Source organism: Budorcas taxicolor, chromosome 11 (assembly GCF_023091745.1).
Source record: "Budorcas taxicolor isolate Tak-1 chromosome 11, Takin1.1, whole genome shotgun sequence".
NCBI classification, from domain to species: Eukaryota; Metazoa; Chordata; class Mammalia; order Artiodactyla; family Bovidae; genus Budorcas; species Budorcas taxicolor.
In genome coordinates, this window is record NC_068920.1 from 128011362 (window position 1) to 128031329 (window position 19968).

Sequence of the window (19968 nt, forward strand, 5' to 3'; positions counted from 1 at the left end):
TTGATGCTTTTGAACTGTGGTGTTGGAGAAGACTTGAAAGTCCCTTGGACTGCAAGGAGATCCAACCAGTTCATCCTAAAGGAAATCAGTCCTGAATATTCATTGGAAGGACTGATGCTGAAGCTGAAACTCCAATACTTTGGCCACCTGATGTGAAGAACTGACTTGCTAGAAAAGACCCTGATGCTGGGAAAGATTGAAGGCAGGAGGAAAAGGGGCCAACAGAGGATGAGACGGTTGGATGGCACCACTGACTCAACGGACATGAGTTTTGAGTAAGCTCTAGGAGTTGGTGATGGACACGGAAGCCTGGCGTGCTGCATGCAGTCCATGGGGTCGCAAAGAGTTGGACACGACTGAGCGACTGAACTGAAAGGATAGAGAGGAACAGTACCCTTCATAAGTGCCACCATGAAAGATATCTCCTCACATATTACAGGAAAGGAAAGAGACATGACAACTAAACACAATGTATTTTGGATTAGATGTTGGAATAGAAAAAGAACATTAGTGGAAAAACTGGGGAAAACAGTAATAAAACTTGCAGTTAATAGTATTGTACCAATCTATTAACTTCTTAGTTTTGATAATCATACTATGGTTATGTAAGATCTTAACATTAAGGGAAGGGTAAAGGTCAAGTGAAAACTCTGAACCATCTCTTTAACTCTTCACTGTCTATTTTTACCCAACTCATGTGCCTATAAGAAACCCTAAGGACTGCGTATGTCTAAAGGAAAAAATGGCTCTTCTGAAAATTTAATTCTAACATCTACTTTGCTAAAGCTAGGTAATCCAGTGATAAACTGACAGTATGTAGGGAACCTGGAGTCTGTCATTTACTCTGCAAAACTTCAAGATTTTTCTCAGAAAAAAATTATCAAATTTTTTCTCAGAAACTCAAAATTTCTAAGTGATTTTCCTAGTTTGAAGATATCTAATAATAAAAGCTACTATAAGAAGCATTAAGGTCTGTACAGCTTTTGTATTTAATGTGGCCTGCTATATAATGTAAATTCCTGGAGCCTTTATCAATTAACTTCACACAGCTGTTTATTAAGTCTCTTCAGAGCAAGTTATACAAACAACTTGCTCTCAACCTTTGACACCAATAAACCGTAAGTTAACATATGTCTCAGTTTTATAAAACAAGTTCCTTTAGTTATCCCATACTTTGTCACATATTACTGTTTCTTAAGCAAAGGATTTCCTATTAACAGCATAGATTAAGTTACATATGTAAGGTTTTTTTCTTTCAAGGCTGCCAAACATCTTCCTACATTTAGAGAAATCTTCACCCTATGGCAAAGCCTGACTCCTCTTCAAAAGATGAAAGGCTAAATATGGTTATATAGTCTACCATGCATATGATCTGGGCTAGTCCAATACTTTGGCCACCTCATACGAAGAGTTGACTCATTGGAAAAGACCCTGATGCTGGGAGGGACTGGGGGCAAAAGGGGACAGAGAATGAGATGGCTGGATGGCATCACCGACTTGATGGACATGAGTTTGAGTAAACTCCAGGAGTTGGTGATAGACAGGGAGGCCTGGCATGCTGCAATTCATGGGGTCGCAAAGAGTCAGACACAACTGAGCGACTGAAATGAACTGAGGTCATATTAGAGATACCAGCCCTGAACACAGAAGACAAAGACAGGGGTTAGAAGCAGAAACTGAAGCGAATACACTTTGGTGGCAAACAGCAGCAGAGTCCCATGTCCAGTGGAAGCTGAAGTTGCAATATCAGGCCCTCACTGTATGTGGTAGGAGTATCCTTTCTGGGATGGTCTGTAGCTTGACTAGGACTGTGTGCCTGACAGTTGTCTCTTTCCTGAACATTTTCTAAGCCAGGTTCCATAAACTTCCTCCAAATTCTGAAAGTGTCCTCTCTCTCTCTCTCTCTCTATATATATATATATATATTTTTTTTTAAGAAGCATGATTGAACAATTCTGAAGCTCCTTTTTGAAATTCTAAGACTGAACAAATAAGTAAATATAATGGTAATATATATACTGGCAATAGAAGCCAAGTTCTTCACAGTTGGGAGAATGGAGTTACGAATACAGAGAGGGGAAAGAACAGAATGAACTCCGTAGCATCAGACTAGAATTGGAACTATCAGTGAAACTCTTGGTCATGTGTATCTCATTCATTTCCCAGCTTTAACCTCCAAGTGGGCCTGGTTCAAGGACCTAATGAAGCTCAGGTTCTTGATGTCTCACTGCAGAAAGAACTCAGTGAGACAAAGTGACAGGTAACAAGTGGATTTATTCACAGAGAAACACTTCACAGACAAGAGTATGGCCCCAGTATATATATATATTTTAAAACAAATTCCTTTCATGCTTAAATTTTTTTTGCAGCAATGCATTTAAAGAAATTCTGATGGATACCAAAATTGATTCTGCAGCAGCTAAAAACCAAGATTTCTTGTCACCATGTTGAATAGACTACTAAATCAAAATGTAAATTTCTTACATTTATGTAGTTATAGTTTTTCAAGATGCTTTTTATTAAAAAACATTAAAATATCCTTTTCTAGGTGTTCCATGAACTTGTTAACAGCCTAGATTGAAGTATCTCACGTTGATATTTATAACATCACCTCTGAGATCATGCACCAATCTCATACAAAACTGGAAAGTAAATGTTCTCCTTGGGCAACTGGATAAAATATGAACTATGTATTGGTTAAAAACACTCTATCAATGTAGTTTCCTTAGTATGAAAATTATATTGTGGTTATATAAGAGAATGCCCCAATTTTTATTTATTTAAGCCCTAAGTGTATAGATGTTTTCTCAAATGGTTCAGCAAATGTGGCTATTATCAATTGGTAATTCCACATGAAAGGTATCTATGTCTTAAATGCACTATTTTTGCTACATTTCCATAGGTTTTAAATTTTTCAAAATAAAAAGTTACCTGAGACGTTTCAATGGAAAAAGTCATCAATGCCAGTGAAAACTTGACAGCTCTGGGATAGGACTTCATGTCAATTTAACATATACATTATTTTAAGGTGATATTAAGTTCAAATAGTTATAACACTGGAATCTAAAACATTTTAAGTATTTATTAGTACAGCTCTAGAAAATTTAACTTACAAAGAAAAATCTGCAAGGCAGAATGCTTTATTGGGTTTGTTTTGAGCCATAATCATTGTATAAAAATGTAGAATTTGATATGAGGCCTCTGAAAATTTAAGTGAAAAACATGAATAAATAGGTTTTAATCTAATGATAAATTTTGTAAGAGTAGAGACATATTTTCATTCATATCTACTATTAGAACTCTGCCTGGAATACTCTTAGGTGTTCTATAAATATTTGTTAAAGAGATAACTGTAGCTGATTCACTCAGCTGTACAGCAGAAACCAATACAACACTGTAAAGCAATTATACTCCAATAAAAAAATAAAAATTTACAAGAGGCAACTGTATTCTCTTAGAATTATTTTTGAACATTTGCAATGTGATGGAAAACTAATCCCATTTTGCTGGAGTTACTCTAGTTCAGGGGTAAAGGTGTATGTCTCTTACTAATTATGAAATTATGGCAAGGATATATTGTACACCACAGGGAATATAGCCAACATTTTATATTAAAATAGCAATATATTTTATAACTATAAATGATTGTACACTAGTAACATATACGGTGTATCAATTATATCTCAATTAAAAAAGGAATTATGTACAACAGTAAACACTTAGTGTACACAGTACATATGTATGTATTAGTTGCTCAGTCGTGTCTGACTCTTTGCGACCCCATGGGCTGTAGCCCGACAGGCTTATCTGTCCGTGGGATTCTCCAGGTAAGAATACTGGAGTGGGCTGCCATCTCCTTCTCCGGGGGATCTTCCTGACCCAGGGACCAAACCCAGGTTTCCTGCATTGCAGGTAGATTCTTTACCATCTGAGCTGCCTGCGAAGCCCTAAAGTGTCTGCAGCTCAAGACAATATTCTGGTTTCCTTTACATTTAAGTCCTTTACCTGGGGTTTGCTTCTGATGGGAGGAGGGACACCTTTTGCTGCCATGATGGGCTGGACAGGCAGAGGAGGATAAAATGGGTACAGGCCAGTGTCTGTTCTTTTCCCATGTGTTGGGGAGATGATTCTGCTCTTGCCGGATGGTATTTAATCTCTCCATGAACAATCTAGCAAGCTCCACTGAAGTTGAGGATGGAACTTGGTAAGAGCCACGTAGTACATAATATAAATATATGCCAGCATCATAACCTTATAACAACTGTCTCTTCTTCACAAAAGACTGCTGCATGATAGCAGAAACCCTCCAATTTTATTAGTTGGCATCTCCTTCACTTGGATATCAGACCATATGCAGTTATCCATCCCTTGTTACTCTGAAGGGATTGGTTCTTGGACCTGCCTCTTCCCATGGGTACCAAAACCCATGGATGCTCAAGTCTCTTACCTTTGGCTTATCATATCAAGGGTTTCACATCAGCGGATACAAACGGCCAATTGTAGACAAATCAGTCTGAAGAAAAGACTTCCCAGGTGGCACAGAGTTAAAGAATCAGTATGCAACGCAAAAGATGAGGGAGAAGGGAGACAACTTCACTCCAGTATGCTTGCCTGGACAATCCCACAGACAGAGGAGCCTGGCGAGCTACAATCCATGAGGTCACAGAGTTGGACACAACTGAGCACACGCAAACATGCCCAGAAGACTTACTGAGACATCCAAGCTCTCAAGGCAGTTCTCATTTTTAATTTTATTTTACAACAAACTAACATTCTAGATGACTGATAATTACGCATTTGTAAATTAAAGTTATTGTCGACTTCACTCTCACATTCAACATCAAACCACTGGCAATTCCTGTAGCTTTATTATTTTCAAAATGTTATCCCGAATCAAATCACTTCTCACAATATGGCTGACCCTTGAACAACATGGGTTTGAACTGTATGGATCCATTCATGTACATGTATTTTTTTCACTAAATATGTACTACACAATCCACAATTGGTTGAATCCACAGATGCAGAGGCCCGACTGTAAAAGTTATGCATGGATTTTTGATTGCTCAAGGGCTACAGTTCCTAACCCTTGCATTGTTCAAGGGTAAACTGTACCATTTCCAGAGTAATGCTGACAAAAACAATCCTGGCGGTCTCTAAAGAGGCAGTGCTGAACATGCATTTGGGGCAAATGAAGATATTTCCTCTGAGCCATTTAGGTACACAGGCAATACTGAAATTCATACTACCTTACCCTCAAGAATGAGTAAAAGCTTGATTCACTGCTTGAAACTGTACCCGTTTTTAAAACAATTTTATTGATCACTTACCATGGATCAGACATTGCTAAGAACATATTAAGAGTCTCTGACTCCCAAGGTTATTCACACAAACATTTTGTATTCAAAGTAAAAACGTTGCTGGCAAAACTTAGGGATGAACACCTACTCTAATATTTAATCAGGACTGGTTTGACTGGCAGAATGGAAGCTTTGGTTGAGAAAGGTAGAAGCAAAGGAGATATTAGGAAATGTTAAAGTATGTACAACTTGGGGAAAAGATTCTTGGATGTGGTGTTCTGGTAGTATAAAGGCAAATTCAGTCATAAACGTGAGTCAAAGTTGAGGACAGCAAAGTGGCAGGCTGATGAACAAAAAGGTACATGACTTGGGATGATTTACTTAAATTCTAATCTTAGCTTTTCCACAAATGCAAAATGGACACATTTACTGCAGAATTCTGATGAGGATTAAACAAGCACATGAAAGGCTTAACAGTGAACACTGAATAAAAGTTCCTTCATTAATTCTCCCACAATGGCTGGTCCTCTGTCCCCAGACTAGGACTGCGTGCTTTTGTAGACTGGCCTGGGAAAGCTGAAGTTGTCTTCATTATTTGATATTCCCAAATCAACATACTAAAAAGATTAAGTTCTCAGATTATTTTTGGCAGTTTCTGAAATTAAAAATTTTGAAATAAGAACCTTGAAGACATTACAATATAAAAAGACAGGCAGTTTCTTAATCTAGTATGCTGTTGGATATCATACTTGTAGTGAAGAGGCAAAAGGAAAAAAGGGTTCCATAAACTATGGGGTTAATGATTTTTTTTTTTTAGGGAGTATTCATCTACAGAGACAATCTTTCAAAAAACAAAAGTCATGTGCTAATTGCTGCATCCTAGTAAAAAGACACTAAAGGTCACTAACATGAAATAAACTAGCAAAAAAAATTGTACGTATTTATTAAGAAAAGAGTGACTATATTTCCCAAAGATAACAAAACTATTTTTTGGCGCTAAAAAAATAATTGACTACATTGTATTTCATAACAACTATAATATCAGAGTTGCAAAAAGAAACCCAAGAGTGTATTTTTTTTTAATGCAGAGGGTTCTCAAATCGCCAGTATTCTAAGAATAAAAATAGGAAAGCTACGTCAAAAATTAATTGGGCTTTTTCTTATTTTCGAGAAAAGCAACAAAGGCAGGATCACCTCATCGGATAGTACTTCGAAAAACAAAGGAGAATGCCTGGGGCGGGGGGAAAGCTACGCTACAAAGAAATGATCCCAAACTAAGCCCACTTAACACTACAAAAATTCACAGAGGTGACTAAACATTTTAGTTAAGGTATTTATCAATTGTTGCTTTATTAAAAACTCCCCGCTCCTTCAACGACATATCAATCACAAAAGTAGCAAGCGAAGATAAAAGAGCATTAAATCCACTTCCCCTCAGTTGATATGTATCTCCGGGCGAGAGTTCCATTTTTAAAAAGCAGTTTCAAAATCCTTAGGGGGTCCGATTTGGGGCTTTTTGATCGGGGATGGGGGGTTGCCACAGAAAAAGAGCCAAAGAGAAGTTTAAGAAAAAACAATTGACTTTTTCCCAGTTGGCAACTGCGAGAATAAAGTTCACACCCATGAAAATGAGTACAAGGATTTTCAAGACAAAAATTCTTATCAATGAAAAGAAAATGAAAGGAAGAGTATCTGGAGAAAATCAAAGTAAAATGAAAGCGAGACGGCTGTAAAAATCAGAATAGGTTAATCGAGAAGCGGGGAGGGGATACGGGAGAGAAAGAAAGCATGGGACAAAAAGGCTGGCCGAGTTCTGAAAAGAGGTTTGAATGAAAGTCTTTTCTGCAGGCCGAAGGCCCGGGACGAGGCCAAAGGCCACGCTGTAGGGGCAGTTACGGTGTATGGACTAGTTTAGAGGCTGAGCCCCATCTCCTTCCATTTCGTCCTCACTGCCTGGGTCTCGGTCCCTAGACATCCAGGTGAGCGCCAGAGAGTAACCTTGATAACGCGGCGTCCACGGGGAACAATAGGCTGGGGAGCGGCGCAGAGCCGAAGGCTCGCTCCGGGACGATCACCATCCCGCCCCCCTCATCGCTGCCCCAGACTCACAGAGTCTTAGGCATTTCGTCCTCCATGGCTGCTGCTGTCGCGGCGGCGCCTCCAGGTCCAGCTCCCTACCCTTTACTACCTCACAAATCTTTTGACCGGCTATGGCTGCGGGATAGCCGGGTTTCTCGGCTGACCGGAGGTTACCCCGCCTCCTTCTTCGGCGGCAATTACACTAAACTGCCGGGCCCAGCGCGAACAATGAAGACCCAAATCAAGATGGCGGCGAGCCGGGAGCCTTGGAGCAGCCAGGGAAGTGACCCGGGCCGCGCAGGCGCAGAAAAATTTTGCACTTTCAACCTCCTGGCCGCCAGGCTACACCTCAGTCCTTATACTCACTTGTTGCGCAGCCGTGCTTCCAACGACGCCAGGGGGTTGTCTCAGACTGCGCAGGCGTAAAGGTTAACTGTTTAATGACTTGAGTAAACATTTTTGAATTCCACCTTCAGATTCGAATGTGTCAACAGTGATTTATAGTAAGATATAAATCTTCATGGAAATGAAAAGTTGTGTTTCTAGAAGAAGAAAGACTAAAAACTACGCAAAACGGAGACAAAAACCAGCGTGCGCCGCCCGGGAATCGAACCCGGGTCGCAAGAATGGGAATCTTGCATGATACCACTACACCAGCGGCGCTGACGGGAACTGGCTCTGTTGAAATACCTTAGAACCAAGTACACGCGGACGTTCGTTCCCAAGTGAGGAAGATTTAGTCATTTAAAAATACGAGTTTACCGAGAGTCTATATAATCTGTTACTTTTCAGGTAAGAGATGATTTCTTTTCTTTCATTTTGGTACGGTTGAATGGATGTTCCTACTTTTTCTGTATGGAAAAATCTCACTTAAAAAAAAATTTTTTTTTTAAACTTAAAATTGAGTTTCCGGGAATTTCCTAGCAGTCCAGTATTTAGGACTCCATGCTTTCACTGCCGAAATCAGGTTTAATCCCTGGTTAAGTATTCCCCAAGTCACGCGGCGAAGCCGGAAGAAAAAAAGGTAAGAGTTTCATTAAGAATTTGTCTTCTTGGTGTTAACCAAATTTTTGAGCCAGGAATATATTTCCAGATCTTTGAGGAATTTTTCTTTATATTTGAATTTCCTTGGTATAATCAGTGTACACTGGAAAATATTTAAGAAACAGTTATTTAATACAGATCAATCCAAGAATTCTAAAACTGAAGGAATAAGAAGATATACAAATTTTTATCCTCTTCCAGGGAGGCAGAAAAATGTACGTCAGTATACTCATTATGCATTTTGTATTGCATTTTAAATTACGTAAAAAAATTTTTAAACATTGGGAAATGTACATGCCCCAAAATGTGATGTTTTCTTTGAAGTAGTTCATTTAGACTGCAGCACTTTTAGATAATCATTTTTAAAATTGAATTTAGAGTCTGTGGTACATTCTTGCGATTTTATTCAAAGACATCAAATAATAATATTTTAAGGGTGAACAATAAAAATTTTTTAAATGTATAATTCAGGCATTTCCTGTGGCCTAAAGGTTAGGGTTCTGGGTTTTTTTTTACTGCCATGGCCTGGGTTCAATCCCTGAGCTGGAAACTTGAGTTACTGTATACGGAAAGTCAAAGGAAAAAAAGTGTATAATCCAATGGTTTTTTAGTATATTTACAGAGGTATGCAGCCACTCTATAATCAATTTTAAAACATTCACCCCTTCCCCCAAAGGAAACCCTTACCAATTAGAAGTCACTCCCAGTACCCCATCTCACTCCTCCTCCCCAATCCACTAATCTTCCCTCTCTATAGATTTGCCTGTTCTGAACATTTCACATTGTCCACAAAAAAATGATTAATGGTTAATCTAGGAAAGAAATAGAGGAATCTCCTTGGTGGTCCAGTGGTTAAGACTCTGTTCCCTCATCAGGGAACTGGATCCCATGTGCCACAACTAAGAATTCAAATGCTACAACTAAAGACTACAACTAAAAATTATGTGTGTATATATATATATATATATATATATATATATATATATATATCCTGCAAATGGCAATTAAGACCTGCTGCAGCAAGATGTTAAATAAATAAGTAACTTTAAAAAAAGAAATAGAGAATTTTATTCAAGCCAATTTATAATCAAGAGGATTATAACCTAGGAGACAGTCTTTCAGCAAACTCTGAGCATTTTCTGCCCATTAGCGGTTAGTGCACAGCGCTGCCCCATGCTGCTGCTGGTGGGGGAGCTCCAGCCCTTGTGCACTGCCTTAGGAAGCCACCCCGGCCTGGTGGGCGCAATCAATGGTGGATCTGGAGGTGGTGCCTGAGCGCTCTCTGGGAAAAGAGCAATAGGTATTGGCACTGGTCTCTTTTAAGCATGACCTTATCCTTAACCTGACTTAGCAGAGGATCAAACTACTGTTTGAAGCTTTCAGTCAGAGACTTAAGGTGATTCAAATGTACCACTTGACTAAAGTACAGTTAAACTATTGTGGTGTGCATTTTAATTGAGCAGATTGACCAATCTTCGGTGCAGCCCATCCTGGAGTGGACAACTCCACTGCACAGCTTTTTCAGCTAAACCTCAGAGGACTGTCTTTCTCTTTTCAGCTAGACTCATGCACCAAGTTTCCCAAGTATGAGCCCAATTTTGCCCATGTTCTGGCTTCTCTCCAGGTACCCTACAGAGCAACTGTGAGATGAATGTACATGTACAGTGGAAACAGCCTACAGGATACCAAGGCTCCCATGATGCCCCTGACATGTTTCCTGGGCAACATGTATGCTGAGAGTGTAGATAATCTTTGTTATGAAAGTGGATCCTCAGGTTTACAACTTTGCCTACTTGCCACAGGTTGTGGACCCAACTTATACCAGATGGCCCAGATGCAGGTATTTGAAATCTTAGTATATTTTGGCGATTCCTGCCAAGATGTTCTTAGCACGCTTGACTCTCCACACAAGGTCTTCTACAAGTCAGAAGACAAGATGAAGATTCTTTCTCCTTTGCCGCACAAGCAAGTTCCATCCAAGTGTAATGACTATTTTTTCTTTTTGGCTGTGCTGAGTCTTCCTTACAGCTTGTGAACTGTTTTGTTGTGGAGCACAGGCTCAAGAGTACATGGGCTTAGTTGCCCTGGACTATGTGGGATCCCACCAAGGATGGAACCCATGTCCTGCTTTGGAAGGTGGATTCTTAGGTACTGAACCACCAGGGAAGTTCCATGACTGCTTTTTAACTACTTCACTCTCAGAATGAACATCTGCTTTAATGGGAATACACACAAAGTGAAGAGGTTTGTCCTACACACCAGTTACCCTAAACATTATAATTTTAATATGTATCACTACAGTGAAGTCAAGATTCCACTAACTGTAAAGAGAGAAAACACAGAGGGTCAGACAGAAACACACATGACCTACAGCAAGTGGGACAACATTCAGGAGCTTCTGTAGGGGAAAAAAAAACAAACAAAACCTGTTGTCTTGCACAAGTCCTCCTGCCCAAACAGTTCCAACCCATTTGGCTCCACGTTCTGCTTTGGCCTTAAACAGATGGTCTCTGAGGTCAGGCAGAACAACCACATTGCCTTGGTGACTCTCTATGGCCTGGTGCCCACCTGAGAACCATGGTGAACCCTAGGAACATCAGGACCCATGCTCCTCCATGAAACTGTGTATCACATACTATTCAGCAGGCCACCCTGTGGGTTTTCTTGGACACCTCACCAGTGTGGAAGGGCTATTAGGATGTGTTAAGGTGGGGCTCAGGCTGGGTGCTCTGCGATGAGGTGAGAGGTCCAGATATTCCTCTGTCCCCCATTCTCACCTGCTGATGCCAACAGGGGACAGAGACTACAAAGAGAAGCACAATGCTGCACCTTGATACCCAGACCCAGGAGCTCTCAACTAACATGTAAGGAGACAGGGCTCTGTCTTTCCTGTCCCACGCACCCTGGGAAAAGTCTTTTTTGGGACTCTTTCTGTGATTGAGGACACAGGCATTCAGGATAAGGACAAGGTCCTGCCTTTGGCCCAATGTGGCCATGTGACCATTAAGGCAAGCAGGGAGCATGTCCATAGTACTTAGTGGTGATTTTTTTTGCACTACATCCACATTAGTTACTTGATGAGCTGGTTGTGGCCAGGATGGCCCACCTACCCGTCCCTGTTTCTTTCTTGTATGTGCTCCCTGCCAGGCCTAGTAGGCACACCCAACTGGTTGAAACACAACTTTCTACCATCAAGGTATGTGCCCGGGCCTGGTTCCCACTGCTCTTGAAGTCATCCTGAAAGGTTGCCTGTTTCCTAACTCTTCCCCAACCTGGCTGGTAGGACTGCATGTTTCCATCCTGTTTGCCTCTTTCATTTAATGCCAAGGCTTTAGCTAAAGACATCTTCCTTCTTTTGTGTGTGTTTCAGCATTCTGTTCTGCACTGTGGGCTTGGCTCTCCTGCCCTGACTCTGGACAGTGTCTCCTGGCCAGGCCTGTTCATGGTGCAAGGCGTCTGGGGCTCAAGGAGGGCTGGGCTGCTTAGTCTCTCTGTGGGATTTGCTGAAGAAAGTAGCATATGTGTTTTAAAAAATTAATCCTTTTGAAAAGTATTGAGAAGTTTATAATTTAACCCTGTTTTTAATATTTTGGCTTAGCAACTTGTGATACATAGATGAGAATTTTGAGAGTTTTTCACCTGTGTGTACAGATTTTTGTAAGTACAACTCTTTTGTAATAAATTCATGTACAGCCTCACCTTGTAGAGTTTTTAACAACGAGTGTGCAGAGGACCTGCCCTGGGTTCCTTTGTGGTGCCCGGGCTGATAGCCAAGCTTGTGTGGCATTCCCATAACTTTGTGACTGATTGTTTTCCTATGTAGACTGTGGCCTGGCCAAAGACCTGCACACATCCCACTCTGGGGCAGCCAGAGCTGTCCCCATCCTCCTAGAATGAGGGAACATTCCTCATGCCCTGCCCATAGTCCTCCTCCTATGGCTTCAGCAACAGCTCACCTTGTGCTGTTGCTGGAATGTTAGCACTTAAAAAAAAAAGAAATTAATGCACAGTTATATGCATTTTGAAGACAAAACAAATGATGACAGTTTGCATCGTCCAAATCTGCATGTACAGATGCAGATTAAAGATTAAGAAAGAAATGTGGGAATTCCCTGGATGTCCAGTGGTTAGGACTCAGTGCTTTCATTGCCCAGGACCATGTTCAGTCCTTGGTTGGGGAACTAAAATCTTGCATGGTATATGGTGCACCCCAATAATAATAATAATAAAATAAGAAGAACATTTGAGCTAGAAATGAAAACCCTCTTCAGTTGAGAAGGAAAAGAAATAAAACACCCCCATGCTCAATCCCTCACATTATATCCTAAGGAATTACTTTTCTGGTGCCAGAAATAATTGCTCTTTACCATCAAGCAGGAATTCCTGTGTCTTTTAAGGAAATCTGGTTAACACATAATTACAGAAGCACAGTGCACACTAAAGAGAAGTAGTGGGCTAAGTGAGCAGAGAGAGTTTTATGTTTAAATTTTTTTTATCGTGCCTTAAAAATGATTTTATTTCATCAACTCCCTCTTTTGATCCTTAATCTTTTGATAGAAGGCATTTGGTAATCAAATATTTGGTCCCTTGATGCCACCCAGAATGGTTGCTTACCTGTTCTAGGTCCATCATATCCCTCCATTCCTGGTTCTAAAAGCCTGCTCTTTCTTTCCTTTTAGGGGGGATTGTACCCACTCCAGTACTCTTGCCTGGAAAATGCATGGACGGAGGAGCCTGGTGGGCTGCAGTCCATGGGGTCATGACTGAGTGACTTCACTTTCACTTTTCACTTTAATGCGTTGGAGAGGGAAATGGCAACCCACTCCAGTGTTCTTGCCTGGAGAATCTCAGGGACGGATGAGCCTGGTTGGCTGCCGTCTATGGGGTCGCACAGAGTCGGACACGACTGAAGCGACTTAGCAGCAGCAGCAGTACTAGTAGAGGGGCTTCCTCTGTGACTGAGTGGTAAAGAATCTGCCTGCAGTGCAGGAGCCACAGGAGACTTGGGTTTGTCCCCTGGGTTGGGAAGAGCCCCTGGAGGATGACATGGCAACCCACTCCAGTATTATTACCTGGAGAATCCCATGGACACAGAAGCCTGGTGGGGTATAGTCCATAGTGTCTAAGAAGAGTTGGACAGGACTGAAGTGAATTAGCACATATGCATGTACATATTGGTAGAATGTCTGGCAAGGACTGACAGTCAATCCAAATTGTCCAATAGAACTTAAGCCAATTTTACATTGTATATACATTGTGAATGTTCATTATTTTATAGGGAACTATAGATGTGATCAATAATTTCAAGCAGTTTAGATGTTACTGTCTTAGTAGAAGTTGGTGATACACAACATGAAATGCAGGAAGCCATCACTTTATAAGTCACACAAACTGTAATCAAAATTACCATCAAGAATAACAATGCCAGGGACTTCTCTGTGGTCCAGTGGCTAAACCTCTGTGCTCCCAATGCAGGGGGCCTGGGTTCGATCCCTAGTCAGGGAATTACATCCTTCATGTTGCAACTAAGACACATGAAAATTGAAAATGCCCTGTGCTGCAACTAAGACCTGGTGCAGCCAAATAAATAAATATGTTAAAAAAAGTAACAATACCGTTAGTAAAGATATGACCTCCTCCTTCCCAAACCAAACCATTTTCCTCGCATCTCCGCTAAACTCGAAAGAAGGTCATTCAGAATGGAAATTGGAGTCTTCATTTGTGTCACAATATGGGTTATATTAGAAGCCTCTTGGGAAGCAGTTAAAATATCAAGGGCCGTGGGATTTTCTCACGGAAACTTCTGAATTAAGCAAGCTAATGGCTTGGTTACTATCATTTAAGGCTTCTGGGTGAGTTTTGTTAAAGTCTCTATGAATAATGACATCTGTTTCAAATGAAGGAATAAATATTGTTGACTAAACGATCATACCCTTGGAAGACTGATCCCTGTGTGTTCACTTTAAAGGCAGATTGACGGGCAGTTTCAAAGGCTACCTCTATGTGATGTTGAGCATGAGTAAAACTAACAGGGCATCTTTCTAACCAGCCTGGGGAGAGCCAAGGCCGTAAATTTGTTCCATGAGTTCACTGGATCTTAGTAGGAGCTAACTAATATACTTAGCATCTAGTGAAAAAGAGTATTTATGGCCATACTCCAGTCAAATGTCATTAACTGGCTGGGTAAGAGAGTCCCACTTAGTGATATCAGCAGTAGCTTATACAGTCCTAGAGTATCTTCTAAAATAAAATTTCTAAGCGTCATCCAATTAGAGCCTTGGAGAGAAGTCCACCACGGTACACTTGGAAAAGTTGGACATAGGCTATTGACTGTAAAACAATTGAGTTAATTTAAAACTCTACATAGGATTTGTGTTCATGATAGAAAAAAGTTGGTTCATACAAAAGTCCAAGAAATCGGTAAAAAACTATAAATGATCATACAAGTCAGGTCCAGCATCTTAGGATAGCTGTCTACCTCTGATATTGTCTTCTTGTCCTAGTGTGGGTGTCATTTCCCTTCTATGTGAGCAATATATTAAAGTGAGCTGAAGTCAACAGGTCTCTCTATATACCAGCCCAGTGCAGGACCCTTTTGAAGTGGGAAATAAGAATCCAAAAGTCAATTTCCTTCAGTTTTACTGTATATGAGTTAGATAAGAATACCTGGTAAGGATCTTCCATCTAGGTTGGAGATAATCCTTTAAATAATGCCTTTCCTAGTATGCATAATCTGCCTGACTGCAGGTCATGCATGGGGTACTTGATCTTCACCCAAAGATAGATTACTGTGATAAGCTTCAGAAAGAAACTTAGAATGCCCTTGAAAAATTTAAAGTTAACAATAGTATAGCATAGTAATGAGAAGCCATTCAGGAAATGAATGTTAGGCAGTAAATTAAAAAAAAAAATTGAACACTAGAATTTAATATCCACAAAGTTATATTGTTGAAACATAATTTTTTTTTCTCTGTAAAATTATCCTCATTTCCTGATTTGAGAGAATAGCACTGAAACGTGTATATGTGAAACAGATCTCCAGCCCAGGTTCCATGCATGAGACAGATGCTTGGGACTGGTGCACTGGGATGACCCTGAGGGATGAGATGGGGAGGAAGGTGGGAGGGGGCTTCAGGATGGGGGACACATATACACCCATGGCTGATTCATGTCAATGTATGGCAAAAACCACTACAATATTGTAAAGTAATTAGCCTCCAATTAAAATAATTAATTAAAAAAATAGATATCTGGAAAAATAAAATTATCCTCATTTCCACCAAATATAGCCAAATTAAGACTAATTTGTTTGCAAAATAAACCTGGTTTCAATAAATTTGTCTTGATTATTTACATAAGGCACTAGTGATAAAGAACCTGCCTGCCAATGCAAGAGACATAAGAGATGTGGCTTCGATCCCTGGGTCAGGAAGATCCCCTGGAGGAGGGCATGGCAGTTCATTCCAGTATTCTTGCTTGGAGAATCCCATGGACAGAGGAGCCTGGCAAGCTACAATCCATAGGGTTGCAGAGTCAGACACGACTGAAGCAACTTAGCAGCAGCAATTGATTCTATAGGCTCTTTAAATTGGCTTTGCTGGAAGTTTTCATAAGGAATCTCAGGCTGAACATTTAAAAGGATTCTCAAGGGTGGGAAAGCCACCTCAAGGGCTTGCTGTTAGATTCTGACTGTGAGGTATCTGTAGATTTCTTGTAGAGGTCTCCAGAATATCTGGAGATTCCTTTACCAGCCAGGAGGTGGACTTCTTTATTTACCTAGTAAGGCTGCTGAGAACCCTGCAAGCAGAGTACCAGGTTGTTTTCCAAGGGGCTTTATGGTGTCATAGTTCAGTTCAGTTGCTCAGTCGTGTCCGACTCTTTGCGACCCCATGAATCGCAGTACGCCAGGCCTCCCTGTCCATCACCAACTCCCGGAGTTCACTCAGACTCGCGTCCATCAAGTCAGTGATGCCATCCAGCCATCTCATCCTCTGTCGTCCCCCTCTCTTCCTGCCCCCAATCCCTCCCAGCATCAGAGTCTTTTCCAATGAGTCAACTCTTCGCATGAGGTGGCCAAAGTACTGGAGTTTCAGCTTTAGCATCATTCCTTCCAAAGAACACCCAGGACTGAGCTCCTTCAGAATGGACTGGTTGGATCTCCTTCCAGTCCAAGGGACTCTCAAGAGTCTTCTCCAACACCACAGTTCAAAAGCGTCAATTCTTTGGCCCTCAGCCTTCTTCACAGTCCAACTCTCACATCCATACATGACCACAGGAAAAACCATAGGCTTGACTAGATGGACCTTAGTCGGCAAAGTAATATCTCTGCTTTTGAATATGCTATCTAGGTTGGTCATAACTTTCCTTCCAAGGAGTAAGCGTCTTTTAATTTCATGGCTGCAGTCACCATCTGCAGTGATTTTGGAGCCCCTCAAGATAAAGTCTGACACTGTTTCCACTGTTTCCCCATCTATTTCCCATGGAGTGATGGGACCGGATGCCATGATCTTTGTTTTCTGAATGCTGAGCTTTAAGCCAACTTTTTCACTCTCCTCTTTCACTTTCATCAAGAGGCTTTTGAGTTCCTTTTCACTTTCTGCCAGAAGGGTGGTGTTATCTGCATATCTGAGGTGATTGATATTTCTCCTGGCAGTCTTGATTCCAGCTTGTGTTTCTTCCAGTCCAGCGTTTCTCATGATGTACTCTGCATAGAAGTTAAATAAGCAGGGTGACAATATACAGCCTTGACGTACTCCTTTTCCTGTTTGGAACCAGTCTGTTGTTCCATGTCCAGTTCTAACTGTTGCTTTCTGACCTGCATACAGATCTCTCAAAGTTCACGTTAGTTCTTCAAAGCTGTTTGGTCGTATTTGATTCTATAAATACCCTGTAATACGACATTCAAATAAAAGCCAAAGTAATATTACCAGTGTTTCCAATTATGCACTGTTATAAGGAAGACAAATTCTTATTAAACTTCTCAAATAACTATATTGCCTAAAAATAAGAATATTTACTAAGAGGTTCCAAATTCTGGAATGAGCAGTTATGGAGAAAGGATAAATATTTAAATTCTGCTTAAAAAGGTACAAGTTTCCCTGGTGCCTCAGATGGTAATCCGACAGAATTACCTGGTGCCTCAGACATAATCTGCCTGCAGTGCAGAAGAACTGGGTTTGATCCCTGGGTCAGGAAGTTCCCCTGGAGAAGGGAATGGCTACCCACTCCACTGTTTTTGCCTGGAGAATTCCATGGACAGAGGAGCCTATGGACAGTCCATAGGGTTGCAAAGAGTTGGACATGACTGAGTGAGTAACACCAAGTTGCTATAAGTCGTTATTAGCTTAAGGGGAAAGATTTCCTTAAAACTGGAAAAGAAATATTGAAAACCAATAATATTTCAGACAAAAAGTCATAAAAATTATAACCATATTCATCAGTTCATTCAGTCCTATTGTAGCTAATTCTTGTTGATCTTGATTGTCTGTTAAGGGTTTATGAAACCATCATCAGTTTTCCATTAGAATTCTTTAATTTTTGCTCAGATTAGTGGTATGATTTGAAAGTTATTAGAAACCTGTACTTGTCAAAAGGTCCTTACTATGAATACTCTTGAAGATGAAGCATCTTTTTCCAAAGCATCAGAGAGCAACAATAGCTGTCTGTTAAATGACAGAAGACTTTAAAAGGGGTGGTTAAAGATCTAATTACAATACAATTGATGAAAGAATCTTGGTTTCATCAAATCAAGTTCTTTTTCTTGGTAATTTTTTTTAAACATATAATAAGATCTTATTTGACTTCTAGTAATGCCCATCACTTCGTGGGAAATAGATAGGGAAACAGTGGAAACAGTGTCAGACTTGATTTTTTTGGGCTCCAAAATCACTGCAGATGGTGATTGCAGCCGTGAAATTAAAAGATGCTTACTCCTTGGAAGGAAAATTATGACCAACCTAGATAGCATGATCATGGCATCTGGTTCCGTCACTTCATGGGAAATAGATGGCGAAACAGTGGAAACAGTGTCAGACTTTATATTTTGGGGGCTCCAAAATCACTGCAGATGGTGACTGCAGCCATGAAATTAAAAGACATTTACTCCTTGGAAGGAAAGTTATGACCAACCTAGATAGCATATTCAAAAGCAGAGACATTACTTTGCCGACTAAGGTCCGTCTAGTCAAGGTGGTCATGTATGGATGTGAGAGTTGGACCGTGAAGAAAGCTGAGCACCGAAGAATTGATGCTTTTGAACTGTGGTGTTGGAGAAGATTCTTGAGAGTCCCTTGGACTGCAAGGAGATCCAACCAGTCCATCCTAAAGGAGATCAGTCCTAGGTGTTCATTGGAAGGAATGATGCTAAAGCTGAAACTCCAGTACTTTGGCCACCTCATGCGAAGAGTTGACTCATTGGGAAAGACTCTGATGCTGGGAGGGATTGGGGGCAGCAGGAGAAGGGGATGATAGAGGATGAGATGGCTGGATGGCATCACCGACTCGATGGACATGAGTCTGAGTAAACTCCGGGAGTTGGTGAAGTTGGTGATGGACAGGGAGGCCTGGCGTGCTGCAGTTCATGGGGTCGCAAAGAGTTGGACACGACTGAGCGACTGAACTGAGCTGAACTGAACTGAAAACTGTTTTTGAGTATTTTTCAAATCATATGAACCTAAAATTCATTTGAGTTAATTTCTTTTCTATTTCTGAGTATTTACGTAAGAGTTTAATTTTCTTTAAGCCAATTAAATGCAGTTAATTTACAAGTTAATTTTGGTAAAGTCATTCACAGTAAAGGTATATCATATCTATAACTTACACACATACAGGACTTCCCAGGTGGCTCAGTGGTGGAAAAATCCACCTGCCAATGCAGGAGCTACAGAAGACACGGATTTGATCCTTTCCTGGAGGAGGAAATGACAACCCACTCCAGTATCGCAGAGTCAGACGCAACTGAGCACGCACACGTATATAGACAGACACAACCAGAGATTTCATGACTTAATTTTCAAATCTAGTCATGAATCAGGTTTTACAGTATAAACTCACTAGTTTGTAAATAGTAATTGGAGTGCTTGCATGCTAAGTTGCTTTAATCGTGTCTGATTCTGTGCAACCCTGCCAGGCTCCTCTGTCCATGGGATTCTCCAGGCAAGAATACTGAACTGGGTTGCCATGGTCTCCTTCAGGAGATCTTCCTGACCCAGGGATCAAACCCACATCTCTTTTGTCTCCTGCATTGGCAGGCAGGTTCTTCACCACTGTGCCATCTGGGAAGCCTCAACAATTGGAGTAGTTAATTTTATTCGCGTGAGTTTTAAAAGACCTTTTTTTCCATTTTTTTCTTCTTAGTCTCAGGAATAGCAGATGGTTTAGATAGGAGTAAGGTAAGCCTTCCTGAGAGCCCTGGTAGAAACAAGGCTTAGGGAGAGAAAAGCGAGTTCCTTCTAGAAGAACTTGTTCCCTTAGGGTCTGAATTCTGAAAAGATGTTGATCAAGCGGGCATTATGTAACTGCATGTGCAAAGCCAGCCTGGAAAGGT

General features: G+C 40.8%; 1 protein-coding gene, 1 non-coding gene and 1 pseudogene across 2 annotated transcripts in view; 1 reads left to right on the forward strand and 2 right to left on the reverse strand.

Moving 5' to 3' along the window:
* TIA1 (TIA1 cytotoxic granule associated RNA binding protein) overlaps nt 1-7584 on the reverse strand; it is a 52929-nt gene extending 45345 nt beyond the window's left edge. Inside the window, exon 1 of the mRNA XM_052647441.1 lies at nt 7410-7584. Within this exon, the coding sequence (XP_052503401.1) occupies nt 7410-7435 (26 nt within the window). The 5' untranslated portion in view covers nt 7436-7584. The remainder of the gene's footprint in view (nt 1-7409) is intronic.
* A 387-nt stretch (nt 7585-7971) lies between these two features.
* On the reverse strand, nt 7972-8042 carry TRNAG-CCC (transfer RNA glycine (anticodon CCC)). Its single transcript has one exon. It is a non-coding gene; the product is annotated as a tRNA-Gly (tRNA).
* A 1630-nt stretch (nt 8043-9672) lies between these two features.
* LOC128055715 (phagosome assembly factor 1-like) lies at nt 9673-11042 on the forward strand (annotated as a pseudogene).
* The last annotated feature ends 8926 nt before the right edge of the window (nt 11043-19968 follow it).